At 39.5% G+C, this 23,494-nt stretch overlaps 1 protein-coding gene across 3 annotated transcripts in view; it reads right to left on the bottom strand.

Annotated features, from left to right (window-relative positions):
- sema5b (semaphorin 5B) overlaps positions 1 to 23,494 on the bottom strand; it is a 236,644-nt gene that overhangs the window by 47,017 nt on the left and 166,133 nt on the right. For all 3 annotated transcript variants that reach the window (XM_023336501.1, XM_023336503.1, XM_023336502.1), the window contains 3 exons: positions 7,255 to 7,390; positions 3,245 to 3,452; positions 2,930 to 3,137 (listed from right to left, as the gene is read on the bottom strand). In XM_023336501.1, the coding sequence (XP_023192269.1) occupies positions 2,930 to 3,137; positions 3,245 to 3,452; positions 7,255 to 7,390 (552 nt within the window). The remainder of the gene's footprint in view (positions 1 to 2,929; positions 3,138 to 3,244; positions 3,453 to 7,254; positions 7,391 to 23,494) is intronic.

Raw genomic sequence — 23,494 nt, 5'->3', positions numbered from 1 at the left:
GTAAAGGAGGCAGAATATTCATGCTCAAACGCTTTGAGTGCTGTTGTGAGTTGCTTCACTTTCACATCCATTCATCCCTTTTTTTCCTCTCCAATCTCCTGATTTTACGCCACCCGTCTCCCTTCTCTTGAGTCTGAACAAATACGATCAGCCGTCACCTTCATTGGCAGGTTGACATCTGTTGTACTCTGAAGACCGGTGTGCCTTAAGCTGCTGTGCATATAAACGATTGTAAGTGCAAGTGAGCCACATAGGTGAGGTGAATGTTGCAAAGTAGATTAAGGACATTCTGTCTTTCCTACACACTCCATCTCTTCCTCTTTTCCTTTAACGAGTGAAGGGCTCACTCTTCTTATTGTCTTAGCGCACATTATCTTGTATAGGCCCTGCTTTTTTATGCTTCTAATGCCCTTTGTCTCCGTATTGCTGTCCTTCTCTGTCTCTGCCTCCAGTCCTGTGGATAGATATTCAAAGGGTAGCTGCCTCTGCTATACCCTGTTTTTAAGAGTTCAGACCTAAAAGAAATGGCAACCTGCAGCATGCGTCCAGGACCAACCCCAATACAAATCCAGCAGACTTTCTTTCATGAACACACACACGCAAACATACACACCGAGCCGATTTAGCATCAATTTGTATGCTAAAACAAAGCTGAGAGGCCAGCTGCAGATCCTGATCAAGAGACTTGGCGAGAGAAAGAAAGTTGGACGAACAGCCAGTGAGCCTTTCACCTCCCCTGCTCATCCACAGCACAGGGATTTTCATATAAATGACAGTGGAGTTGAAGATTCACTGAGTACTCTCATGGCTAGCACAGAGAATCGTTCTTGTTTATCAGTCTGAGAAGTGGCTTCAAACACCGGCAAACAGGAAAAAAAAAAGAAGTATTTTCTTTGAACTTTTCTGGACTTCATTACAGCGAAAGCACAACAAATTTATTTCTAATTTATTTCCTCTAATGAGCCGAAGGAGATACCGCCCTCGTCATTTGTCTGGTACCATAAGGACTTTAATGATTATCGGCCATGTCCTCCGGACATTAATCCCTGTTGCGGACAGATAATTGATTTCAGCTCTAGACCGAGCAGGTTGAAATAAATCACCTGCCCAAATGTATAAAATGATGTATAAATGTATAAAATGATCATTAAAACATGAACGCCGTACACCGAACAGCGGCGCGAGATGGAAACATTATTTTGAGCTTCAGTACGTGGCCTAAATGCTAGTTCTAAAAGTCAGATCCGGGATTTTATTTGCTAAAGACGTTCAGTACTGCGAGCGGTAAGATAGGATGTGGAAGTGAAGGGAAATGAGTTATGGAAGCTGCTATGAGGTACAAGCTTATTAATGAAGCTTAATTCACCCATGGCGCTGCCAGCTTGTCTTTGCGGGGGTGAGAGGTTGTTGAGGCCTGTCTCTAGTTGCAATTAGGGGAGAGGTGGAATATACCCTCGGCAGGTTGACAGTCCATCACAAAGCAGCAAACAGACACACAGTGCAAACAATCATACACACATTCACACCAAAGTGTTTTACAGACAGACTGCTTAAAATAACTCATAACGTTCGGCTTTGAGAGGAAACTGGAATTCCCAGAGATAACCAATGCACAGCCTCCTTGCTGATTAAGTATTGTTGACAAATTGTAGTGATAAACAATCATTAAAATGTTGAAATACTTTAATTCACTTCTCATTTTTTTCTTTAAGACTTTATATGACAGCAAATTTCTTTGGTAATTATTCTAACTCCACCATGTTTCGAAGTGGAACACCCAAATCTTGAAGCGTGGCAGTCAGGGTCCCAATGAAGGCGATGCGCTTTAATGAGAGCTGAGACAGTGACATAGAGAACAACAGCTGGGTAGACATCACTGTCTGACAAACAGATCTGACTGAGCAAACCGGGAAGGAACACACACAGAGGGAGGATGGTTACTGGCATAAAGGAGCCGCTTGATTAACTGAATGTGGAATGAAGCATGAACAGCCATAGCACTCATGAGCACAATGAAAACTATCACTAAACTGAACATAGATAATAACAGAAGAGACAAAATATGCAATCAAGTGAAAGTGACGAGGCAAATCAAGAACGTGTATTACAAGAAAACACCAACCACAACTCAAAAGAGAGTCCAAACCAACGCAGGGAAAACCTGAAGCCTAAAACAAAACTTCCCAATGAAAACGATGTCATTCAACTCAAGATGGAGTCCCGTTTAGATTCCTCAGCTTTTGCAAAAATTGACAGGTTATCTGGGCCCTGGGAAACAACAACAGACTACGATATGAAAAACCATCGATATACAGCAAGATCACATTTAGTAAGCAAATGTCTGGTCCATAACAACAGCTGAAAAATCCAGGTCAGACTATTTCTCAGCAGTGTTTTTTTTTATTTATTTTTTTAACAAAAGGCTCAATAACAAGAGAGGCTAATCTGCACAACTAAAACCAGAAACAAACCAGGAAAGTAAAGAATCATGGAGAAAAAAAGCAATACACACAATTAAACAAAACATTAACTAAACGATAGAAGACGATGTTCGCAAACATCTAAGCATAAACCAAATCTCCACAAACGATGAGAGAAAATCTGCTTACACAGTGATCTGCTGCTTCGTCCACTTTTTGTGTGTTGGTTTCAATCTGTTTTTCAATACTTAAGATTGTTCCCAGGAGCAAAATGCATTGATCCATGCAAGAACATAAATATTTCCTTCAGAAAACAGTAACTGCAACTTTATATAATTTTTAACATGATTTCTAAAGCTTATATTTGGAGATACAACTGATAGCGGTTGAGGCTAAAGAGGATAATGCTCCAAGGTCTTTCATGTATGTGACAGGGCCGGACGAAGGCATCCACTAACTCTGTGGATACTGTAACGTCCTGAACGTTTTAGATTTGATGCTCTACTCACGTCTCGGTTTTGTAGGAGGAACACCTCTCGAGAGGAATCTTCAGGACTCTGTCTTTGAGGCCAACGAAGAGCGACCTGTCGCTGTGCAGGATCTGAAGGCTCAGGATTGGCTCTCGGACACCGGTCCGATGGAGCTCCATCTCCTCCAGGTAACAACCCTGCAGGTTTTTGTTGGGCGTGGCCAGAGCCTTCAGGATGGTGCCATATTCTGAGCAAAAACAACACAAAACAAAAAGACGTGTCTGTAAAAAAAAAGAAGAAAAATCAAGCTTTTCTTTTAGACCAACACATAATCCGATTTGAGACAAACCAAACCTGTGCTGATGTACATGACGTGGAAAAGGGTGTCCATGCCCTGGACGATGTCCACAACCAGGTTTGAGAAGCGGACGTCGTCCTGCATGACGAGAGGATCCACGGACTCTGGCTGCACCACGTCGTTCATCAGGTACAGCCGCTGCGCGTCCTGAAGGCTGCGCTCCGTCAAACCCTCATTGGGACCTTTGTCATTTATAGTGCCACACTGCAGAGGGGAAAACACAAAGCCGAGAGGCGTTTGTAAATTAGATGCATAAAAGATTGTAAAGCAAACAAGAAAACAAGATTTGTTTAAATTATAAATGTACGAAGCCATGTTCTCGACGGTTGTTTTGTTGATTTTCGAGGAAACCACGCAGCTGCTAGAGCTTCATCATAAACACGTTGTGTGTGTTTTTTTTTCCACTTTTATCCTCAGTAAGTTTAAAGATACATATGATTAAAAAAAAAGGGTTTGTAGCTAAAATTGCTTTGTGGATGAGAAAAATGTTCCAAGTTTTTTAAGACACTGTGTGAAATAAATATTGCAGACCAGAGAGGCACCAAAAATGATTTCAGCCCTTATTTATTTCTGACTATTGACCAGCCAGTCAAACACTTAAAAACGTGAACCTTTAAGATCAGTCATCTAGCAACTATCACATGGTTTTCACTGTATTTGAAACTATTTTAAAGGAAACAATACTTCCTATAATCTGTGGAGAGATATCTGAAATTCATTCAGGGTGCAAGACAGCAAGAGATAACAGATAACAGGAACGGTGAATGGAGAAGAGCATTAATCTCTTAGAGGTTTCTGTCTGCCAGGAAAGGAACATTGCCGATTTGGAAATGTTGGCAGCCCTTTAGAAATCCCTGATTTAAAGTAAGAATGCTATTTTTCAAAGGCCAGACCCACCAGCTGTGTTAAGAGCTGATGCTAAAGACTGCTTCAAGAGTTAAGCCCATAATTATTTAGGCTTTGTATTAGTAATAATTTAAAATAGCTGTTCTACAACACATGGTTTGTCATTTCCCCTGCTACGAAAATAAATAATTACTGACTTTGTCATGACAGGAACCTTAGAAAAACATATTTTTGATGCTGTTCCCATATCCTCTGTTGTAGTTCAAAAGGAGAACTCTCAAACTAATTCAGTTCAAATCGAAAATACTTTGAAATTTGAAATGTATTAATATGTATGGCAGGGACAATTTACGTTAATAAACATTGTAGTAAATCCACCTGAATTAGCCAAATAGATAATTTCCACTGTCCCTGATCAAAAGGAAAATTTATCTCACTAAAAACAAACAAATGCTATACAATGACAAAATAAAGTTAAAATGAAATTGACTGTTCAAATTCTGCAAATGATACAAATAATACAATAACTACAGTAAGCAAAGAAAACTACAATACAATTATTAGAACAAAAATAAGTCGTCATTAAAACAAATTTAATTCTTCATCAAGATGGGAAAACACAAGTGGTCACTAGACAGGATTAGCTAAAATTGCTAAAAAAATATATATATATATAAACTTTTAAAAAGTTGATGTCATATCTAATGTGTTGGGAACCAGTTTGGGTTTGTCCCAAAGAGAAATTAAACATTGTCGTAAGTCATTAATCCACATAAAAGTTTTAAGACTTTTAAGTCTTAAAATAACTTAAGAGTCATTTAAGACTTTTAAGTCAGTCTTAAAATGGATCTAATGATTTTTGACCCTCTGACTCATGTATGACCGTCTCATGACCAGCTAGCAGCTCCGATTCCCGGCAGCAGAAACAATTTTCCGCAGCAGCATGTCCCGGATGACACCATGAATTGTTGGCAAGCCCTGCTAATCTACCTCATTTGCTTTCACTGCTCCTCTTTAAGCCTCCATCTGGTCGGATGTTTATAAAAAGTCATTCACAGAGAAGTTGGAGTTGGAGTTGTGATCTCTGCCCATGGGCGTTGCAATTATTATGAATGACGTTTCCCTCCCTATATATTTGTAAAATATTCCTTTGGATCCCCCCACACATTTAGTATAAAATATTGCTTCCCCACTGCTGTATCTATTGGTTCACAAATGAATCCAATCCACTTACAGAAAAAAACTCATGCGATGCAGACTCTCCTGGTTTTCCTGGTTACCTGCAACTCACCGTATTGCAAGCTTCAAGCATCAACAACAAACAAGGTGACCGAGTCCGACTGATGTCTCACAGCCTCTGGCTCGACAGAACTGTGCTGGTAGCTCAGTTGTAGTAACAGATGATTGAACTGCAGACAAGTGTAAAGTGTCTTTGCTGGAAGGAAGTCGAACAGAGGCGTAAGCTGACATTTCTCAAATTGAATGACTTTTCAAAATAAAATAGTCCACAACCTGCACTTAAAATGAGAACCTAGACAGACAGGTTAAGCAGAGAGAAAAGCCGCATGCGACTCACGAGCCCAAGCTAATGAAGCCCTCCCCTTTCCTCCACATTACAAATGCTTGTGTCGCCTCTGTACTTGCCCATTATAATCACTGGATGGCGTGAACTTCTCTTCTCTTTGGACCATGCTCTGAATCCACGAAGCCCTGTTTTTCAACCCGTCTGGGACTCGGGGGTCATAGTTCAGGTGTCGGCTATCGCCGCAGCCCCATTACAGATGCACCAACGGACTGCTCTATCCATACTAGTTTGAGATGCCAGATTAAACCATTACACTGACATCAAACCAATTTAGCGTAATTGTGATGTGTGGGAATGTCTGAGGATGGCCCACAGATCCCGATCCTCAGAGGCTGCTGTCCTGCATATTTTAGATGTGTCCCCGCACCCAGTCATCTGACTCAATTGTTGTGAATGTCTCCTCCAGGTCTGCAGGAGCCTACTAATGACCCATTCATCTCAGTCATGCATGTTTAAGCAGGAAAACATCTAAAACATGCAGCCCTGGAAAACAGTTGTCAGCCTCCTGCCAGAGCCCGACAAGCACACCTAAAAACATTGTGCGACGATGATTGTGTTTTCCTTATTGTTTCTTTGTAATTAAATTCCTCTGTTAAATAAATAGTTTGAAACTCTATCAGGCTGTCTTATCAATTATTCCTGACATAATAATCCGTTTGTGGGCTGTTCTGTTTTATTCACAGCCACATGCTGATTTAATTGGGATCGTATGACGGAGACCAACAAGTGATTTGTGCATCATTGTGAAATGAAAGGAAAATGATGCAGGTTTTGAAAAGTTTTTTCTAGCATCTGAAAAGTGAAGCATGCTTACATGTGCCATCCCCTTTACACCGATACCCATAAATAAAATTCAGCACAACAAAAACAGATGAAATTAGTTCAGCTGTGTGCAATTTCATCTCTGTGTAAATCCAGCCATTCTATGAATCAGATTGGTTTTTTAGACAACATTCGAGAGCAACGCATCAGCTGGGCTGGGCACAAAGTTGTGGAGACATCATGGTGGTAATATTATGGTATGAGAATGTTTTTCTTCAATAGAAACATGGAATCTTTTCATGTTTGGGAGATACAGAGCAACTGTGGAAGAAAACATACTGGAGGCGTCAAAAGACTTGGCATCGCGATGGATGGTTACCTACCAGAAGGACAACGATCCTAAAAACACATCAGAGCTACAATAGGACAACTTAGATCACGGTATGTTAATGTGTTGGAATGGCTCAGTCAAACCCCAGACATAAATCCAATTGAGAATTTTTGACAAGACTAGAAAGAGTTTACCGCTGGTTTTCATCCAATCTGTCAGAATCTCAGCTAACTTGGAAAGAAGAAACGTAAAAACGAATAGAAACATAACCCAGAGGTTGTTTATAACAGCTTAGAACAAAAAAAATATATACATTTTAAATCATTCTTTTTGCAAGTTAGATAACAAGCCTCTAAAACTTGTCTGTGACATACTTTTATATCGTATTTTTCTCTGGTCCCAGCTTATGCCCAGCTGAAATTGAGATGACAATTCTGTGTGTATCGCCAGGTCCCCCGAATAGACTGTGTGTGGAAACCAACCTGGAAGTTGTGGATGGGGTTGGGTGTGGGGAGCCAGGTGGAGCGGGGATTCTCCTGGGAGCGGAAGGGCCCGTTGAAGGTTTGGGTGATGGCGCTCAGGTTGAAGGCACACACTGCGGAGGCTGCGATGCTGTTGCTGTTGTAGCGAGAGGGACGGAAAGCAAGCAAAAAAAAAAAAAAAAAACACACTTAAAAAAAAGCAATGCATTTCAAAAATGATATTCAGAGCAGCTCATATGCTGGATGTTTTTGAAGGCATATCAGAAATCAGTATAATGCAGCTATGTAAGAAAGCCATTCTGCAGTGTCTTCCCGCCTCCTAATGGAAGCCGTATCTTTTATGCCCACACTAAACAGCAGCTATGTGTCTGGCTCGCTTTGCTGCAGGCTAATCTATGCTATCGCTGCTGCACAGTGACAGTGGATGGTATTAAGCTGAGGATATTGGAGGAAATTGTACAGATGATGAGCAAATCAAGTGAGCTCAGGAGCCAGCACGGACTGGCTTCTGAGAGACTGATAAATCACTGCTTATTGACTGGTAATGTTATGATGAAAGATCGAGACAAATGCAGGGGGAAAAAAAAGGTCCAGCGTATGAGAGAGGACGGTGTTGTGCAACTGTTAGCTAACATGAGTTTTGAAATTTTTAAAAATATCTTTAAAAAAAAAAAAAAAGATGCGACGACCTTTGTGAATGTCACTCCTTTTGGAAAAAGGAAACAAATGAACAGATAAAGTAGAAAACCTCAAAGTGCGACTATAATGGCTGAGCTTTAGCTGCACTTTTAGAGCACACAGTGGCACTGATGTGATCACATATGTCTTTACACAAGTGTGTATTTTGCCAATCATTCAAGGGGTTAAAGTTCAAGAATTTCCTACTTCATGACTTCTAAGCTAAATATCAACAACAGAAAATGAAAATCAGCTTTAAGGAAAAGTAGAAAATCTCTTAAAAATTAGACCTTAGCTCAGCTCACAACCGGGGATAAAAAGTGCAACGTAAAGACGCACAATGTCTTTAATACTTACAACCTTCATACATTGTAAATATGAAGGTTACTTCATACATTACAAAATGTTTTCGAGTCAACGCTGATTTATTTTGTTCTTCTTTGCTTTGAAAGGTGAGATCCTCTTCAGATCTGCGAAGAAACTAAAGCGCTCCGTTATTACCGCCGGGTAGGAAAGTGCCGTAGAGCTCTAAACGAGATCTGGCTCAACACAGAGGGAAGTCAAACAGGTGGCTCATTCGCCGACTCCCAGGCTACGGAGTAACGCAGCCTCCAGACTTTTAATTAAAAAAAATCTGTTTCTTCCACACTCTGGTCTGATGCCTCTGATAGAGACGAGCACGAGATACAGAGAGAGAATTTTAAAGTTGAGCGAATCTCTGTGGCAAGCTGACAACAAGCATATCCCATCCGAAGGGAAAAAACGGGAAAATAAGATGGTGCCGCCCTGGGGGTTGAGGAGAGGACAGCTACTACTGTTTTGCACATTCACAAACTCATAGAGACAGTTTGACATAACAGGAAGCGAAACTCCAGGCTCGGAGGTTGAACTGTAGCTGCGGCTTCCTCCATTTCTGCCTCGCAGACTCTGACACTGTCCAGACTATTTAGGAGGCCTTCTCTGACAGCAGGTTGCCGCGCACGATGTCAGGAGAGCAGAGCAAAGGGGGCGCTGGAGGAAATACAATCAATTGCACAAATGGACACAACCCATATGGCTGGAGTCGGCTTAAAAGCCCAGGAAAGTGATGGAAAAGCTGCTTGACATCTGCTGGGTTGGTTGCTGTCGCTATACGCTGCAGCTCTCCGGGGCCCAGCGCCGCAGGGACCACTGTCATCATGTGGGAAGATGCTTCTACTGCTTCACGTCGGTCCAACTGAGCCGCTGCATGTCCTCTTACACCCCTCTTGATTTCCCCGTTTTGATTTACAGAGCTCATCCCCATCTCCTTTGCTGTGAACCGATATCAATATTCCGACCTCCCATGGTTTCCCCTCGGATGTTTTCATTCTTTGATGTAACCAACAGAAGACGGGAGAAGTTTGTAGCCCGGTATTTTATTATTTTTTGTTAAATTGTATTTTAAGGGCTGCAAAGTGGCGCAGTTGGTAGCACTGTTGCCTTGCAGCAAGAAGGTCCTGGGTTAATTGGTCTCTCTAAATTCTCCCTTTGTGTGTGTACATGGTTGTTTTTCCTCTCTGTCTCTGTGTTGCCCTGCGACAGACTGGTGACCTGTCCAGGGTGAACCCGCCTCTCGCCCGAAACGTTAGCTGGAGATAGACACCAGCACCTCCCAACCCCACTATGGACAAGGGTGTTAGATATTGCATTTTATTCTTAATAAATGCAACTCATGAATTCATCTCACAGTCTTCTTGAACCTAAATGGAGAAAGGATAATTCTCCACAACACACATCGTCACCGTCACCAACGAGTGTGTGGTATTTAAAACCAGCTAACAATGGGAGGTGCATCCTTAAGTGTGTATTGGTACACAAACAACAATAAAACATCTGGATGGATGGGTTTAGGATTAGTGGAAATAGAAAGCTGACATGAATGTTATGGGTGCCGCATTGCTTTGCTTATTTTGCACACAGAAATTATGATGAGTGCAGCATTATATGCCATCTTCTCTCAGTTGTTGAAATCTTTCGAAAGCTAACCTCGAGGCCTGTTTATGCCAGAGTACTTTGGCTTTCTTCACAGGGCGAGGCTGGTGGTAGTTCATATTTTTTCCTATTATTAGCCAAACACTTGATAGACCCAAACCAACAGTGAACTGACCTAATTAACAAGCACTGCAAGTGTATCTGAACTATATTCTTCATCTGAGCCACAGGACTCCACCGAGCCAAACAAACTCTTTATCACAATCAACACACACACACACACCCTGCACACACACACGCCTGCACACACAGCAAAGTTTATTTTGACTCCATCCCTGCTCTTGAGGCTCTGCTGCCAGGAGTAGTAATTAGAGGACCTGATGAGAATTTATTCACTAATGAAAACAGTCCCCCGATACATTCACTGTTTACTTCTGTTTGAAGAGCCAGCTGTTCCAGGAAATTAAATATGAAGTTGTATTCAAACATTTATTTTTTTTCTTATAACATTTATTAATTCTAAGAAACCCACAGACCTATTCCAACTATTTGACTCCGCAGTGACGGGCGATTTCACAGTAGATGAATCTCAGAGCGTTAGGAAATAAAGAGAGTTAGACGAGTAATGAAGTCCTGGCGGAGCCTCGGCAAAAATCTGTAATGATCTGCTCACCAGAGAGGTTTTTAAACAAAAACGAGAGGCCGGGTGTGCATCACCACGGATTGTTCCAATCCCACGTAAAGCCCTTGCAAAAGTAAAAATAATTATTTATTTATTTTTAGATTTTTCAAGTGGAAATCATACATTTTGATGAATTTTTGGGGGATTTTATGAAGTAGTCAAAAGCACAACGCAGCACAGAAGAGGGAAGCGAAAGGAAATTGTTTTTTTTAAATTCCAGACAAAAACCTGAAGATGCAACGAGCGTCACTATTCGACATAACATTTTGCAGAACCACATTTCATGCAACTATAATTGCGAGTTTATTGGAGGTATTTTTTCTATTGGTTTCGCACATCTACAGGCTAAAATATTTGCTTATTTGTCTTTGTGAAGTAACTCAAGCTCGATCATTATGGACAAATACATAACTGCAATTTCTCCCACAGACGTCGAACTGTATTCTACATTTTGTCTGGTCAATTTTAAAAGAGCAGAGTTTATTGCCCCCTTACTGTGTTTCCTGTTCCTTGTCTGCAGTCATAATCAAATGTGAATATGCGTTCTTGATGAGGCTCATTTTTCAGATTAAAAATACATTTTGAAACCTGATAAAATTTGTGCAGGTAGTTTCCATCAAGCAAATTATCTTGAAAATGTTTTTTATTGGTCTCGCATAATATTTTTTCATTTCAGCCATAAGTGGAAAACTCATCATAATTAGCAACTTCATAACATAACAGAAACTTCAGACATCCAACTGTATGTAATTAATACACAAATTAGGTTTAAATTAGTAATAAAGTTCTTGAAATAAATTCTAATTTGCTGAATGGATCTGTGTAGCTAACTGTTCTCCATCAGGAGTTTATCATCCAATAGTCTCACCTGTTTTGCATGTATTAATCAGATCCACACTACGTAGGTTGCCACTGTTCATTCAGTTTTTGTTCTTTATGTTTCTTGATATTTATATTTCTTATTTCTGTTGGGTTCAGAATCAGACACACAGGTCAAAAAGGTCAGTTTTGGTTTCGCCTGAGCAGAGCTCCTTGTTCTACATTTGGTTCGTCTCATACGTGGCTTGAGACAAAGTCTTTAACTTTTAATTGTTATATGTTGATTTTTATATTTTGACTGTACTTAGTCACGGCATGTGCCACAGAATAGTTTCATTATTCTATTCTTTCTGTAATATGCCTCGTGTTTTTTTTTTTTTTGGTCTTCATACATTTCAATTCTTCTGATTTGACTTGCATCTTTTGATTCAAACTTTTTCATGTTTACATCACTGTTGATACAGTCCATCTATGTTTTCTAGCTACTTTATATTATAAATTATGGGGAAAAGGCAACAGCTAAAATCCACATTAAGGCCAATATTTCAACCTCAGTGAAATACCACCATTACAGCAGAAAAGACAGAAAAAAAGGCCCACTCAGCAGAGCCACAAGGCCGCAGGGACCAGAAACTGAACAGAGGCTGCCGGGATTAGCCATACATATTTTTACACTACAAAACAATATAGGTCAATATATATCCAGACTGAGTCAGCAGCATCAACTCTAAACAAAACGGCAACACAACAGAATACAGATCTGATCGGTTTAACGGTCAGAAAAAACATGAAAACGTGAAAGTTGAGGCAGAGATACAGTTTTTGGTCAAAACTTGGCTTGAAATAATGAGCATTTTATCTATTTATTTTTGTTATGATTTACCCATAAACCACTCAGCTGCTCAGGTCAGGCCTGCTGTTGAACTAAAGGCTCGCTGTTAACTTTAGCTTCAATTTGAAACCAGGATATTGTGAAGAAATATTATATAAAATCAACCATAGTTCTAAAACAATTTATCCTTTTACATCTGGGGGCAGTTGTTTACGCTAAGCCGATCGCAAAGAGTCATTTTCACACTTTGAAAAGACAGGATTCACCGTTCTGTTTCTGATTTACAGCTCCTCTTCCATCAAGAACCGAGACACATTATAACATTAGGATTGATTTTATTTTCATTCGATTTGGTTAAGTGTCTGCGCTCCAAGCCAAAACTTGTTTGTTTCATCGACACAGCTGCTAACACCGACATTAAGGGCAACAGAAACTACTAGAAAATGTGACAGGTGGTTGAAGATCATCCAGGCCAAATTTAGTACAGCATATAAAAACGTCACGTTGTTTAACCTCCAGAACCAAACTAAAGCCACCAGTGACGTGTCCTGCCACTAAAAGAGGGGAATTAAAAGCTACTTAAACACATTTTTTAAGTTTTTAAACTACACGATTAAAGAAATGCAACATTTGTGAGTTCTTGCAGATTCTGTACCTTAATGTAATCTTTGTGCCTACTTCACTTCAGCAGTGAAGCAATATGTTGAATAAAATACCTTTGTCTTAATCCTACCATTAATTCACAGCTGTCATATCAAAATAAAAATCAAGGTTTTGAAGAGTTATAGTTTTAAACAATTTCATATTGTCTATTTTCTTTAAATATTGATTTAATGAGAGGCCAGAGAAAGTGCTAGAATAATCAAATGACTAAAAAGAGGATGCACAGATCTGCTTTTTCACGGTTTTCACACTTTCTTACACTTTTTTCTCATTGACAAAAAAGATAAATTGTGATATTTGTAAATATTTGCAATCATAAAATGAATGGGGCTGAAATTAAAATTGCTCATATTGAGGCAGCATCACTTTCAAACGACGGTTGGCAAAATGACAGTTTCAGTTCTGTTAAGCAGCGGACTGCAGGCTAGCTATCCAGCTAATATCAACATTTACACTTAAGATACAAGAATGACAAAAAATATCTGCAAAATAAGAATGAATGCTAATAATATAAATACAATTAAAACAAGAGACTTGTTATTTGTAGTATAAATTGGTTTTGTTTTATGAATTAGAATGGTTTTTGCATTTTTCTTTATTAAAATGTTTCTGGAATCATTATGTTGTAAAATCATCATGAAAATGTTTAATTGTGAGAGTTTCATCCGGACACATGCCTGGTTAAAAATGGTCGCAAACATAAAACCCTCCAGGCTGCATCACTTAAAACATTGAATGTAGTAAAGATTTGCAACAATTAGCCTGAATGTGATTTTCCTTTCTGACTGATGACATCAAAACATTTTCAAATTTAGCTTAACCAAAAAAACAGAGGAGTTACTTTTCATGTGGGATTAAAACAAAAACACAATAGTTTTTACCTAAATAACAACCTAAACTATAAACTAATGCATTCATTTCTTTCAAGCGCTTCCTCCTCTTCTCCTTCTACCCACAGCCTCTTAGATATGAGAACCTCTTACAAGCGGTGAAGTGGTGGGTCAGCGAAAGAGCCAAGAAGAAGATAAGGATGTTCCTAATTAGTCAGTAACGGCAGGTGATCCACCTCCACAGGAGGGTTTCGCTTCCAGGCAGAGCCCACCACACCAGGGTCCTACCAATAAGGCCCCAGAGTTAATTAAAAGACCAGGCCGAGCTCGCAGGATGAGTGTTTTTTCTTCTTTTTTTTTTAGCAGAGAGCTAAAACCTTCCTTCTGCAACAGCTTGAAGGCTCTTATGCTACAGCATTCAGTCTCGTTTTACTTCTTTCCTCTTCCATGGGGTGAAAACTAAAAACTGTTGACCACGTTTTTCCATTAGGTGGATTAAATGAACAAAATGGCTTCAAAATAAATTGTAGTACACGACTAAAGGAAAGCATGTTTAAAAACTGCCTTTGCTTAAAGTGACCATGGTGGTTTTCCGATGTAAGGGATTGCATTGCTTTAATATGCAGCAAAGTGTGTCCCTTTTATCACGTTACTGCAGGCCTTAATGTGTTTCAGTGGAAATGTACGTGAAAGACCAACACAAAGTGTACATAAGGTGTGAAGTGAAAAGAAAATTATAGTTTTAAAACTTCTTTGCAAATAAAAATCTGAAAAGTGAATGTATTTGCCTCTCTCTGCAATTACAGCTGCAAGTTTGTTTTTTTCTATCGTATCTTTCTACCTGCTTCACATCTGTGAACATCTGTTTTCAGGTATTTACATAGATTCTCGTTTAGATTCAGGTCTGGACTTTGTCTTTGCTTTTATTTACTTTAGTTATTTATTTACATTAATTATGAAAAAGCTGGACTCTACTTACTAATTGGGTGGCCTCAAACTGTCCTGCTGTATTTTGTTTATGGGTATCCAAACGCATGCCACACTTTTCAGGTGTTGATTTGATTTATTGGTGACACTATCTGAAGACTGACATAACATCTGTCATAAACATGAAGGAGTCTTTATGAATGTTTGTGACTGTTGTCACGAAGTATCATTTGGTAATATAAAATTTTATAATTATTAATGAAAGGTTGCATTAAAAGTCCATTAAGAGTGTCAACTTTGCATTATTTGGTCAATAATGAACCTTTAAATGCAAAGTTTTATTAAAATTTGCAATAAAAGTCAATTAAAAGTGTCAACTTTGCATTAAAAGTGTTATCTTACAGGAAAACAGTCGTAAACATTCATAAAAACTCCTTCATGTTCATGACTGGTGTTCTGTCATGTCAGTCTTATGCACATTCCTTCAAATGAAGTGTTACCGATTTATTTAACCATCTATCCTTTCCCTTTTTCTTCAGCTAAATAATAGTTTGGTTTATCTAACAACATGTCAGTAAAACACACTTATGTTGATGGCTAAAACATCACCACACATGAGAGTTAAAGGACGATAATTTTGCAGGGAAGTTTGTATTGGTCAATGGGTTTCAAAAAGTTAGAATTCAAGTTCGACCTACATGGCAAACACTTGCAAATGCAGATATTGCATATTTTGGACATCTAGAATCAGAAATAAGTGAGTAATCAGCCAAATCATTCACCCATTTTCTGCCTCTTTTGAAAAATGCAAAACACAAAGCTACAAAAAAAAGAGAGACTAAAAAAGTTGATAGTTTTATTTCCTTCTTAAACCACACTCAAACTAGGAAAACTAGTCCGCCACACAAAGCATGTCTGACGTCTTGGCCGGAGCGCGAACGGACAGGAAGGATAACCAGCGCCGTTCCAACTCTTCCCTCCTCTGCTTTACAGCCACAAACCCCTGGGAGCAGCTGTGAGGCTGCTCAATTTAGGCCAGACAGATGGAGACAGTGTTTTCTGGTGATTGCATTGCCATATACCCAAACCCTGACGAGGGGAAAGCGGTTTTTGGAGAAGGGGCCAGCGAGGCCCCTCAGATAGGCGAGAAGAAACAATGGAAGGAGGACAAAAAGCTTGGAGCTCCGTGATTTTTCTCATTACATCCTTTCATCTCGTCCCTCTTCCTCCACCTCCTCTCTCTTTACACACCCCGACTTCTCCGTCCATTTCTCTCTCTTTCTCTCTCCAAGTAGCTGCTGCCATTAGCTTGTTCTTTCTATCACTGAAAATGGCTGCGGACTGATGGGAGGTAGCCATGCAGTGTCAAATACTGGCAGATTAACAGGCAAGGGAGCAGAAGGTTTAAGACACAATTCAGCTTCTCCCCTGACAGAGAGCAGCACACGCTAGAATACCAAGCATGTGACGTTCTCACCCACGCACACACACACCCAAAACGCCCACACACACTCTGCTGAATCTGCAAGGTTAGCAGTTTGCAATAATGTTTGTGTTGTTTTTTTGTTGTTGTTTTATCCAGAGAGTTAAACTTATGTGGCAGATTGAGAATGCTTCAAATCAAAGTTAACATAACACAAATCCCTCTCATTTGGAATGGGTCAGCAGTTTGCTTGGATGACATTTATCAAAGTTATTTTAAAAGTCAGATGAAAATAATCTGAGTAAACACAAGATGCAGTTTTCAAATGCTGAGTTGATTAAGTTTTTTATAGCTTTTTTTTAATGTAGTACTTGAGATTACCAACATAATCAAACTACTTTTTTATTTTTTGCTATTTTGTAAATTACTGTGAATAACTTTGTTTCATATAAAAATTTCTCCAATTTAAGTGTGACAATCACAAAATGTGAGGGGACAGACAGTCTTTCCAGGTAAAGTGCGTCTGTGTGTTTTTTGCAGATGAGGTCATGTTTGCAACATTTGAGAGCGCTAGCAGATAGGAAGCACTTGGAAGGACTGTGTTGAAATTTTAAATGTTGCTAACATTTGGCAGTGATGGATGTTTGACGCCATAAAGCTGTGATGTACATCGCCTCTGATGTACAGCCAATCAGCACCAAGGGGATCGAACAGCACTTCTTGATTGACCTCATTGCGAACGGCAGCAAATAATTTATCGAGTAGAGTTGCACCGAGGTATTTCAGCTTCCCAAACAGCATTTTCTTTTGATTAAAGGTATTTTGAAAAATTTTATATATTGAACCACACATATAGGCAGGGATCCCCCGCTGAGGCCCATATTCAAGCAATGAAAGAGTGAATGAACACCGAAAAACTGAGTTATGGAGGAGATCTGTGTGGGGTTCTTTTGATGTCTCTGGGAAAAATCTTCAAGGCAAAGGAATCCAGGAAACCCACATACAATGTTGAAAATATTACAGACCTGGGTTGACTTTGGAGAATCTGGGATAAGAACAATGCCAAAAGTGGCCAAAACTTTGGGGGTGAGGAGGACAACTCTTTATTCACAAAGGATGACTTAGGCAAAAAAAATAAAAATAAAAAATTCACTCTTGGCAAAAAGTGACACAGGCCATTCTTTTAGGAAGGTGACATGTTAAGGTTCTAATTATTCTGAGATCATGACTGCGTGGGCAAATTTTTCATACAATGATGATACTTTGTTCTGGTGCAAGAGCTAAAATAATTTTTAAAAAGCCCAAAACTTAAACCATTTTTGTTTTGAGAGAGAGAGAGAGAGAAAAAAAGGTGACCAGACTCAGTTTGACGTTGTGAAACAGCCAAACTGCTCCAGTCTGATGACTTTTAGTTTGGCTAACCAAGTTAGCACAAGCCACAGCTGTTCTGTAAAGGCCTTGACTAATTAACACACCTAATTGGTCTGGCTTTCCACCGAAACCAACAGGCTGGCCGAGGTAAACATTCATCAGAGAAGCGGCCAATACGGCCGTGTTGGGCTCAAATGGGAGAGTTTGTTGTTTTAATCAAGCACTTCATTTATAAACTTTACAGAACAAAACACATCTAGCATGAAGAAAGCCAACGGTGAAAAAATGTTTGTAATTAGCTGCATTCAAACTTTGGATGTGGGTGCTTCCTGTTTGCGACAAAGTGTGCGACGCCACCAGCTGTTGTGCAGCGGAGGAAGTGACTCCGTCTGCGGATCCGGCTCGTCTCGGAGCCGCGCTGATCAATACAAACAGGTGGGAGGCTGAAAACCCTGAAGATTTCTCTCTGTGTGTGTTCTGCTGTGTATAGGTGGGAAAAATAAAAACAGCGGGGTAACTGCAGATACAAAACGCAAGAGGCCGATGGAAAGAAGTCGAAGTGCGGCGGTTTGTTTGTGTTTGTGTGAGTTTCCTGCAAGTGAAATGCTCAGTGGAAAATTTTAAAGGAATAAGCAATATATTAGTCTTAACTTTCACTTTCTTAAAAATGTTCTTTGTTTCATAATATATAATTTACAATAGCATTATAATGTATCCCGCATTAAGTTTGCAGCAAATTTAAGTAAAAGTATCCCTGGATGCTCATGAGATTTCTGGGTTTTTTTTTTAACATTAATTAAAAAAAATATTTATGTTTCTTTTGAGGTATTCAGTAAACACTCAAGAATTATTTTCACAGGTTAATAAAAACGGACTATTTACCCGGTTGCTTCTTCTACTCGTGCTTACGTGATTAATATACGCTTCAAGAGAAATGAGCAAATCTTGCTGCAGAGAAAAATAAATAATGAATAATAGTAATAAAGTTTATAGCAAATTACTGCCCACTGAGGGCTTACAATCAAGGTAACAGATTTGGAAAGAAGCTCCAAGTAAGGAAGCAACATGACTAATAATTAGTGTGAGGCTTGGCAGAATATAATGAACTGTCTGGGGATACGTAGCGCCGTTAAATCCCACAAACTGACATCTTGTTATTACAAAATTCTCATTAAATTGGTTTCCCAAGAAAGCCTCTCCAGCACACAGAAGAATGCAAGTGTGTAAAATGAGGGTGTGTGTGTGTGTTCAGACATGAGAGCCTCAAATTTACTAAAAGACATGATAACACTGTTTGTTATCATGTTTGTCAAACAGTAAAGATCGTAATGCCTCACCTTGGAGGGAGCTTGTTGCGACTGTAGCGCCGCTTCACAGCTCAGCTTTCATTCTCTGTATCCATTTTCTCAATGCCTGAGAATTTGCTTGATTCAATTAATGAGAAGCTCTATTCAGATTTCTTTGAAAGTTCTGAATTTTTTATTTTTTTTTTTTTTTTGCGACGTTCTGAATAACTGGAATTAAGCACGACGGCTTCATCTGCCCTGACTCAGAAAATTTGAAACTAAATTAAAAATGTTTGGGCTTCTCGATGGCGCAGTGGGTAGGACTGTTGCCTTGCAGCGAGACGGTCCTGGCTTTACCTGCAAAAGTACAAAATCTTCCCAAGTATTTTTGGTCTAGTTTCTAGAGCGAATGCCTTAATACACCTGAAATAAGACAAAACTAACTTACATGTAACTTTTCAGTAACTTATAGAGGTTTGTTTTAAGTAAATAATTCCTTAATATTGATGAAAAAATACTTGTTCCATTGGCAGATTATTTAACTTATGACAAGACATTTTTACCTTGTTATAAGGTCATTTATCTGCCAATAGAACAAGAACTTTTTCACCAATAATAAGGAATTATTTACTTAAAACAAGCCACTATATCTTACTGAAAAGTGATTTTTTTAAGCTAGTTTGCCTCATTTCAAGTTTAGTAAGATATTTGCCAAAATTACTTGGTAAGATTTTGTGTTTTTGCAGTGATTTGCAGATACTCCGGTTTCCTCCCACAGTCCAAAAACACAACCGCTAGGCTAATTGAGCTCTCTGAATTATCCACAATTCTGCACAGATAATGGACGGATAAACATCAGTGAACACATTATATCTAAGGAGCGAAGTTGGTGATGTCAGCACTGTTCTGTGTGGATGTTGTCACGGAACGAAGAAGACTCAAAGTTAGCTTTTTTTGCTACCACTGATGTGTTCAAAATGAATTTAGGGGAAGCACACAGATGCACAAGGCTTTTTAAGAGAGGACAGTTCAGCTGGCAAATCTCTGTTTGGACAGATAAGGAGTAAACGATTTGCCTAATAGAACCTCTGAAAATGGAGCAGATGTTGAGGTCAAGACGCCTCTCATTATTCCAGGAGGTCAATTCCTAATTCTCAGAACTTCCAACACACATCCAGTGTAAGACGGAGCCAGAAGAGCTACGTAAATGGAAGACTTTGGATTTCTGTAACGATGTGGATGTGATGTTTTGGTATAGCAGATGTGCATTAAAATCTTCTCGTTCGACTATGAGCAGAAGGAGTTTTCTAAGAGTTTCTATGAGGCACCTTTCAAATCTCCTATAATTGTTAAATAGAAGACAGCAAAGTTGCCCTTTAGAGTCTCCAGAAAGGGTAAGAAAAAGAAGTATTTTCAATGTTGTTCCTATGTTCTATAGTTTTTTTTAAAGAGAAATCAGAAAAAATTAAATATGTCAGGTCATTTTTACAAATCAGGCACAATCAGACCCACTCCTTATTTGATGTGCTTATAATATGCATATGCCAGTAGTTCCAAGAATATGACTACATACACCATAGTTACTGTATATTTGCAGATATTGCAGACTTCCAAAAGATTCACTGGATATATAAAAAACCTTTTCTTAAACAGCTGCAAAGGTAAAATGCCTTTAAAACAGGCTATAACCCTAAAATGCATTGAAAGAATCAAAAAAAGGCACGCAGCTTGCATTCCTGTCAAGCACTTAGAGTTTGCAGTAGGGCTGAAACGATTCCTTGGATGATTCGAGTACCTCGATTATTAAAATTCCTCAAGGAAAATTTACCTGCCTTGAAGCTTCGTTAATTTATGTTTTAGTACTTAGCGAACCGTGTTCCGGCCGGGATAGTACTTGCGTTGCACGGAGCTTTCACTTCCGCCTATGAATTGTTGACAAAAGCTAAGTGTTAGCATAATGTCCAATTTTCAAGTTCGGCCTGTGGGGATTTCATTGATTAATAATAATGCCCGGCATTTCATCATTTTTCGGGGACCAATAAGCATCCTTAAAATGACTGACGTGATGCCTGGAGTACGGCAGCTTTTCTCTTCCGGGAGCTGCTGGTTCAGAGCACTGCAGGAGTATTTATACAGGTGAGCAGATAGACTGAACACGGCGAGCGGCTGAGTAGCTGATGCTTACAGTGTAAGTGTAGCTTTATGGACGAACCGCACAATAAATTTCATATCATCGAGGTCTCAACAAACGGGTGGCAGAAATCATTGTGGCAGTACATGGCTGGTAGATGAGTTTCAGAGTGTGATAAATGAAGGTGCTGTAAATATCCTGAATTGCTACCTGCCGTTCTTACGTTCGTCCCCTGGTCTACCGGTCGTACATTACGTTTGTTCGTTCGTCCCCCCACCCTGGACTTACGTTCGTCTGTCCCCTGGTCTATTTCCTCCCCTCCACCCTCACCTTACGTTCGTCTGTCCCCTGGTCTATTTCCTCCCCTCCACCCTCATCTTACGTTCGTTCGTTCGCCTGCCCCCAACTCGACATTTCCCGTATTCTCAAACCCAAAGCTTGACAGGTATGGGGCAAGGTGAGAGTTCATCTATTAAACTGAGTGAAGATGAATACATAAACTAAAAGCTGGATCATAGACATTTTATAAGCGTATTTGTGATCCTGCCTCTTTATTATTAAATTGAATATAATTTCCGATTTTTGTATAACTTTTCTTCAGGTTAACTTAGAAAGTGAGCTACTATTGTTAGAGGTTAGTTTTCTAAACTACAAAAAAGTAACAAAAAGTAAAAGTAGAAATGCTCAAAAATGAAAAATTGGACTGATGTTGGTAACCGATAGTGTTATGCCAGATTTACCAATATTTTATTTTATAATTTTTTTAACAGATTACTCAATTAATCAAAAGAATAATCAATAGATTACTCGATTACTAAAATATTTGTTTACAACAGCCCTAGTTTGCAGTAAAAGAAACAAACAGATGCACGTCTGCAAAGGCGCGAGTCAAATTAAACATGGTGTGCTTGAACGACCAGGTGCCTCTGCTTCCAGTGAGATCATAATAAATCTTAATGAAACTGTTGTAAAGCCGAATGTGTATTTTGTGTGAGCCTAAAATTTCCATTCAGTATAAGAGGTGGGATTTCAGGGATAACTCAGTTTTAACAGTACACTAGTCTGTGCAGGAGCAGCAGGCGTCCTCAATGTTTTTGTTTTTTCCCTCAGTGGCACTTTATGCTCCAATCTCTGCTAACACTGTCAATGTGGTCACGTTTCCAATAACGCATTTCATAAAAGATGCATTTTGGCGCAACCGGGTTATCACGGAAATCTTTATGGAATCAATATTTGACGGCCGCAGGCGTCTGTGTTTCTACAAACCAAATGGCTTTGTTCTAAAAATCATTGCCGCTTGTTATTCTGTCCAGAGAGGTGGAAACATGTTACACAGCGCGCTGGTTCGAATGCGGTTTGAATAGTGCGCAGACAGCAGAGTGTCAAGACGAAACTGGCTGAGGTGTAATAACAGAAGAAGTGCAGAATTACAGCTCCGCCGGCTCCTTCAGGACCACGGACAGCTCCATGAACGCATCAGCGTATGAAATTGAAAACAAATGATATCCGCACTAGGAACAGTGGCACATTTTGACTGAAACAAACAAACAAAACAAAATGTTTAATTCATATTCACAGTACTGCTATTGAACAATCGGAGCTGAAATCATGGACTAACAATTCCCTGACTTCTGTTCATTTCCTTACTTTTCTGAAAACTGTTTTTTTTTGTTCAGGCTTTTGTTGTTATGTTACATTTGCTCTCTGCTATCAACTTAAACTACCTGGCTTGTCCACCTAAGCAGCTCTTATTTTATATCTTTTCTTTCCTTCTGTCACCAGAAGGCAAAACAAAGTCTGAAACTGCAGTTTGGAGGCATGGCGAAGACCATTGCCATCTGGAAGAGCTTTAGCCAGCTCTGTCTGGCTAAAGCTTTCTGCAGCAGTGTACAAGTACAAGGTGTGCAGAAAAACTTGAACGCTATCATTTTGGTGTACGTCTTCTTTAGTAAGTGCACGAGTAGGTAAGAAAAAGTCTATTTGATTGTTTATACCAAACTCTGGCCAGAAAAGATTGAAAATGTCCAGTACTTTAAAAGTCCAAACTGGATCGTTAAACCGATTTCTGTTCCAAACAGGAAGTAAGAAACAAAAAGGTGAGGGTGATGGGAGCACTTGTAGAATCCAGTCCCCCTAACAGCTGCAACCTGACTAACCGGAACCTCCTTTATGTACACAAAACGATCCGACACCTAGGATTTGATACTTTTCAAACTCGGACATCAAACTGTAGTCTTAAAAGTACTTAAAAGCAGAATGTCACCAAGGAGCGACATACAAAAAGGGTAACACTTTATTTGACAGGTCGTGAATAAGACTGTCATGACACCGTCATACACATGACATAACACCTGTCATGAACATGAGTAAGTCTTCATGAATATTTATGACTGTTGTCATAAACAATCAATCCAGGCGATCGGCAGAGATCGGCCTCATGGGTAATCGGTACCGGAATCGGCAGCAAAAAACCTGATCAGAGCATCCCTAGTAATAATAATATCAAAATGTGTGTGATAACGGCTTAGTACAATACATTAAGGATCCGTTGTGGTTGTATCAACCTTCTGGTTGTCTCATGTCTTTTGGTTCTGGTTCTGCTCTGCATCCCCAGAAGCAGAACCAAACGTGGAGAAGCAGCATTC

This window comes from Xiphophorus maculatus, chromosome 7 (assembly GCF_002775205.1).
Source record: "Xiphophorus maculatus strain JP 163 A chromosome 7, X_maculatus-5.0-male, whole genome shotgun sequence".
Taxonomy (NCBI): domain Eukaryota; kingdom Metazoa; phylum Chordata; class Actinopteri; order Cyprinodontiformes; family Poeciliidae; genus Xiphophorus; species Xiphophorus maculatus.
The sequence above is the reverse complement of the archived record's forward strand: the minus strand, read 5'-3'. Positions and strand labels throughout refer to the sequence as shown.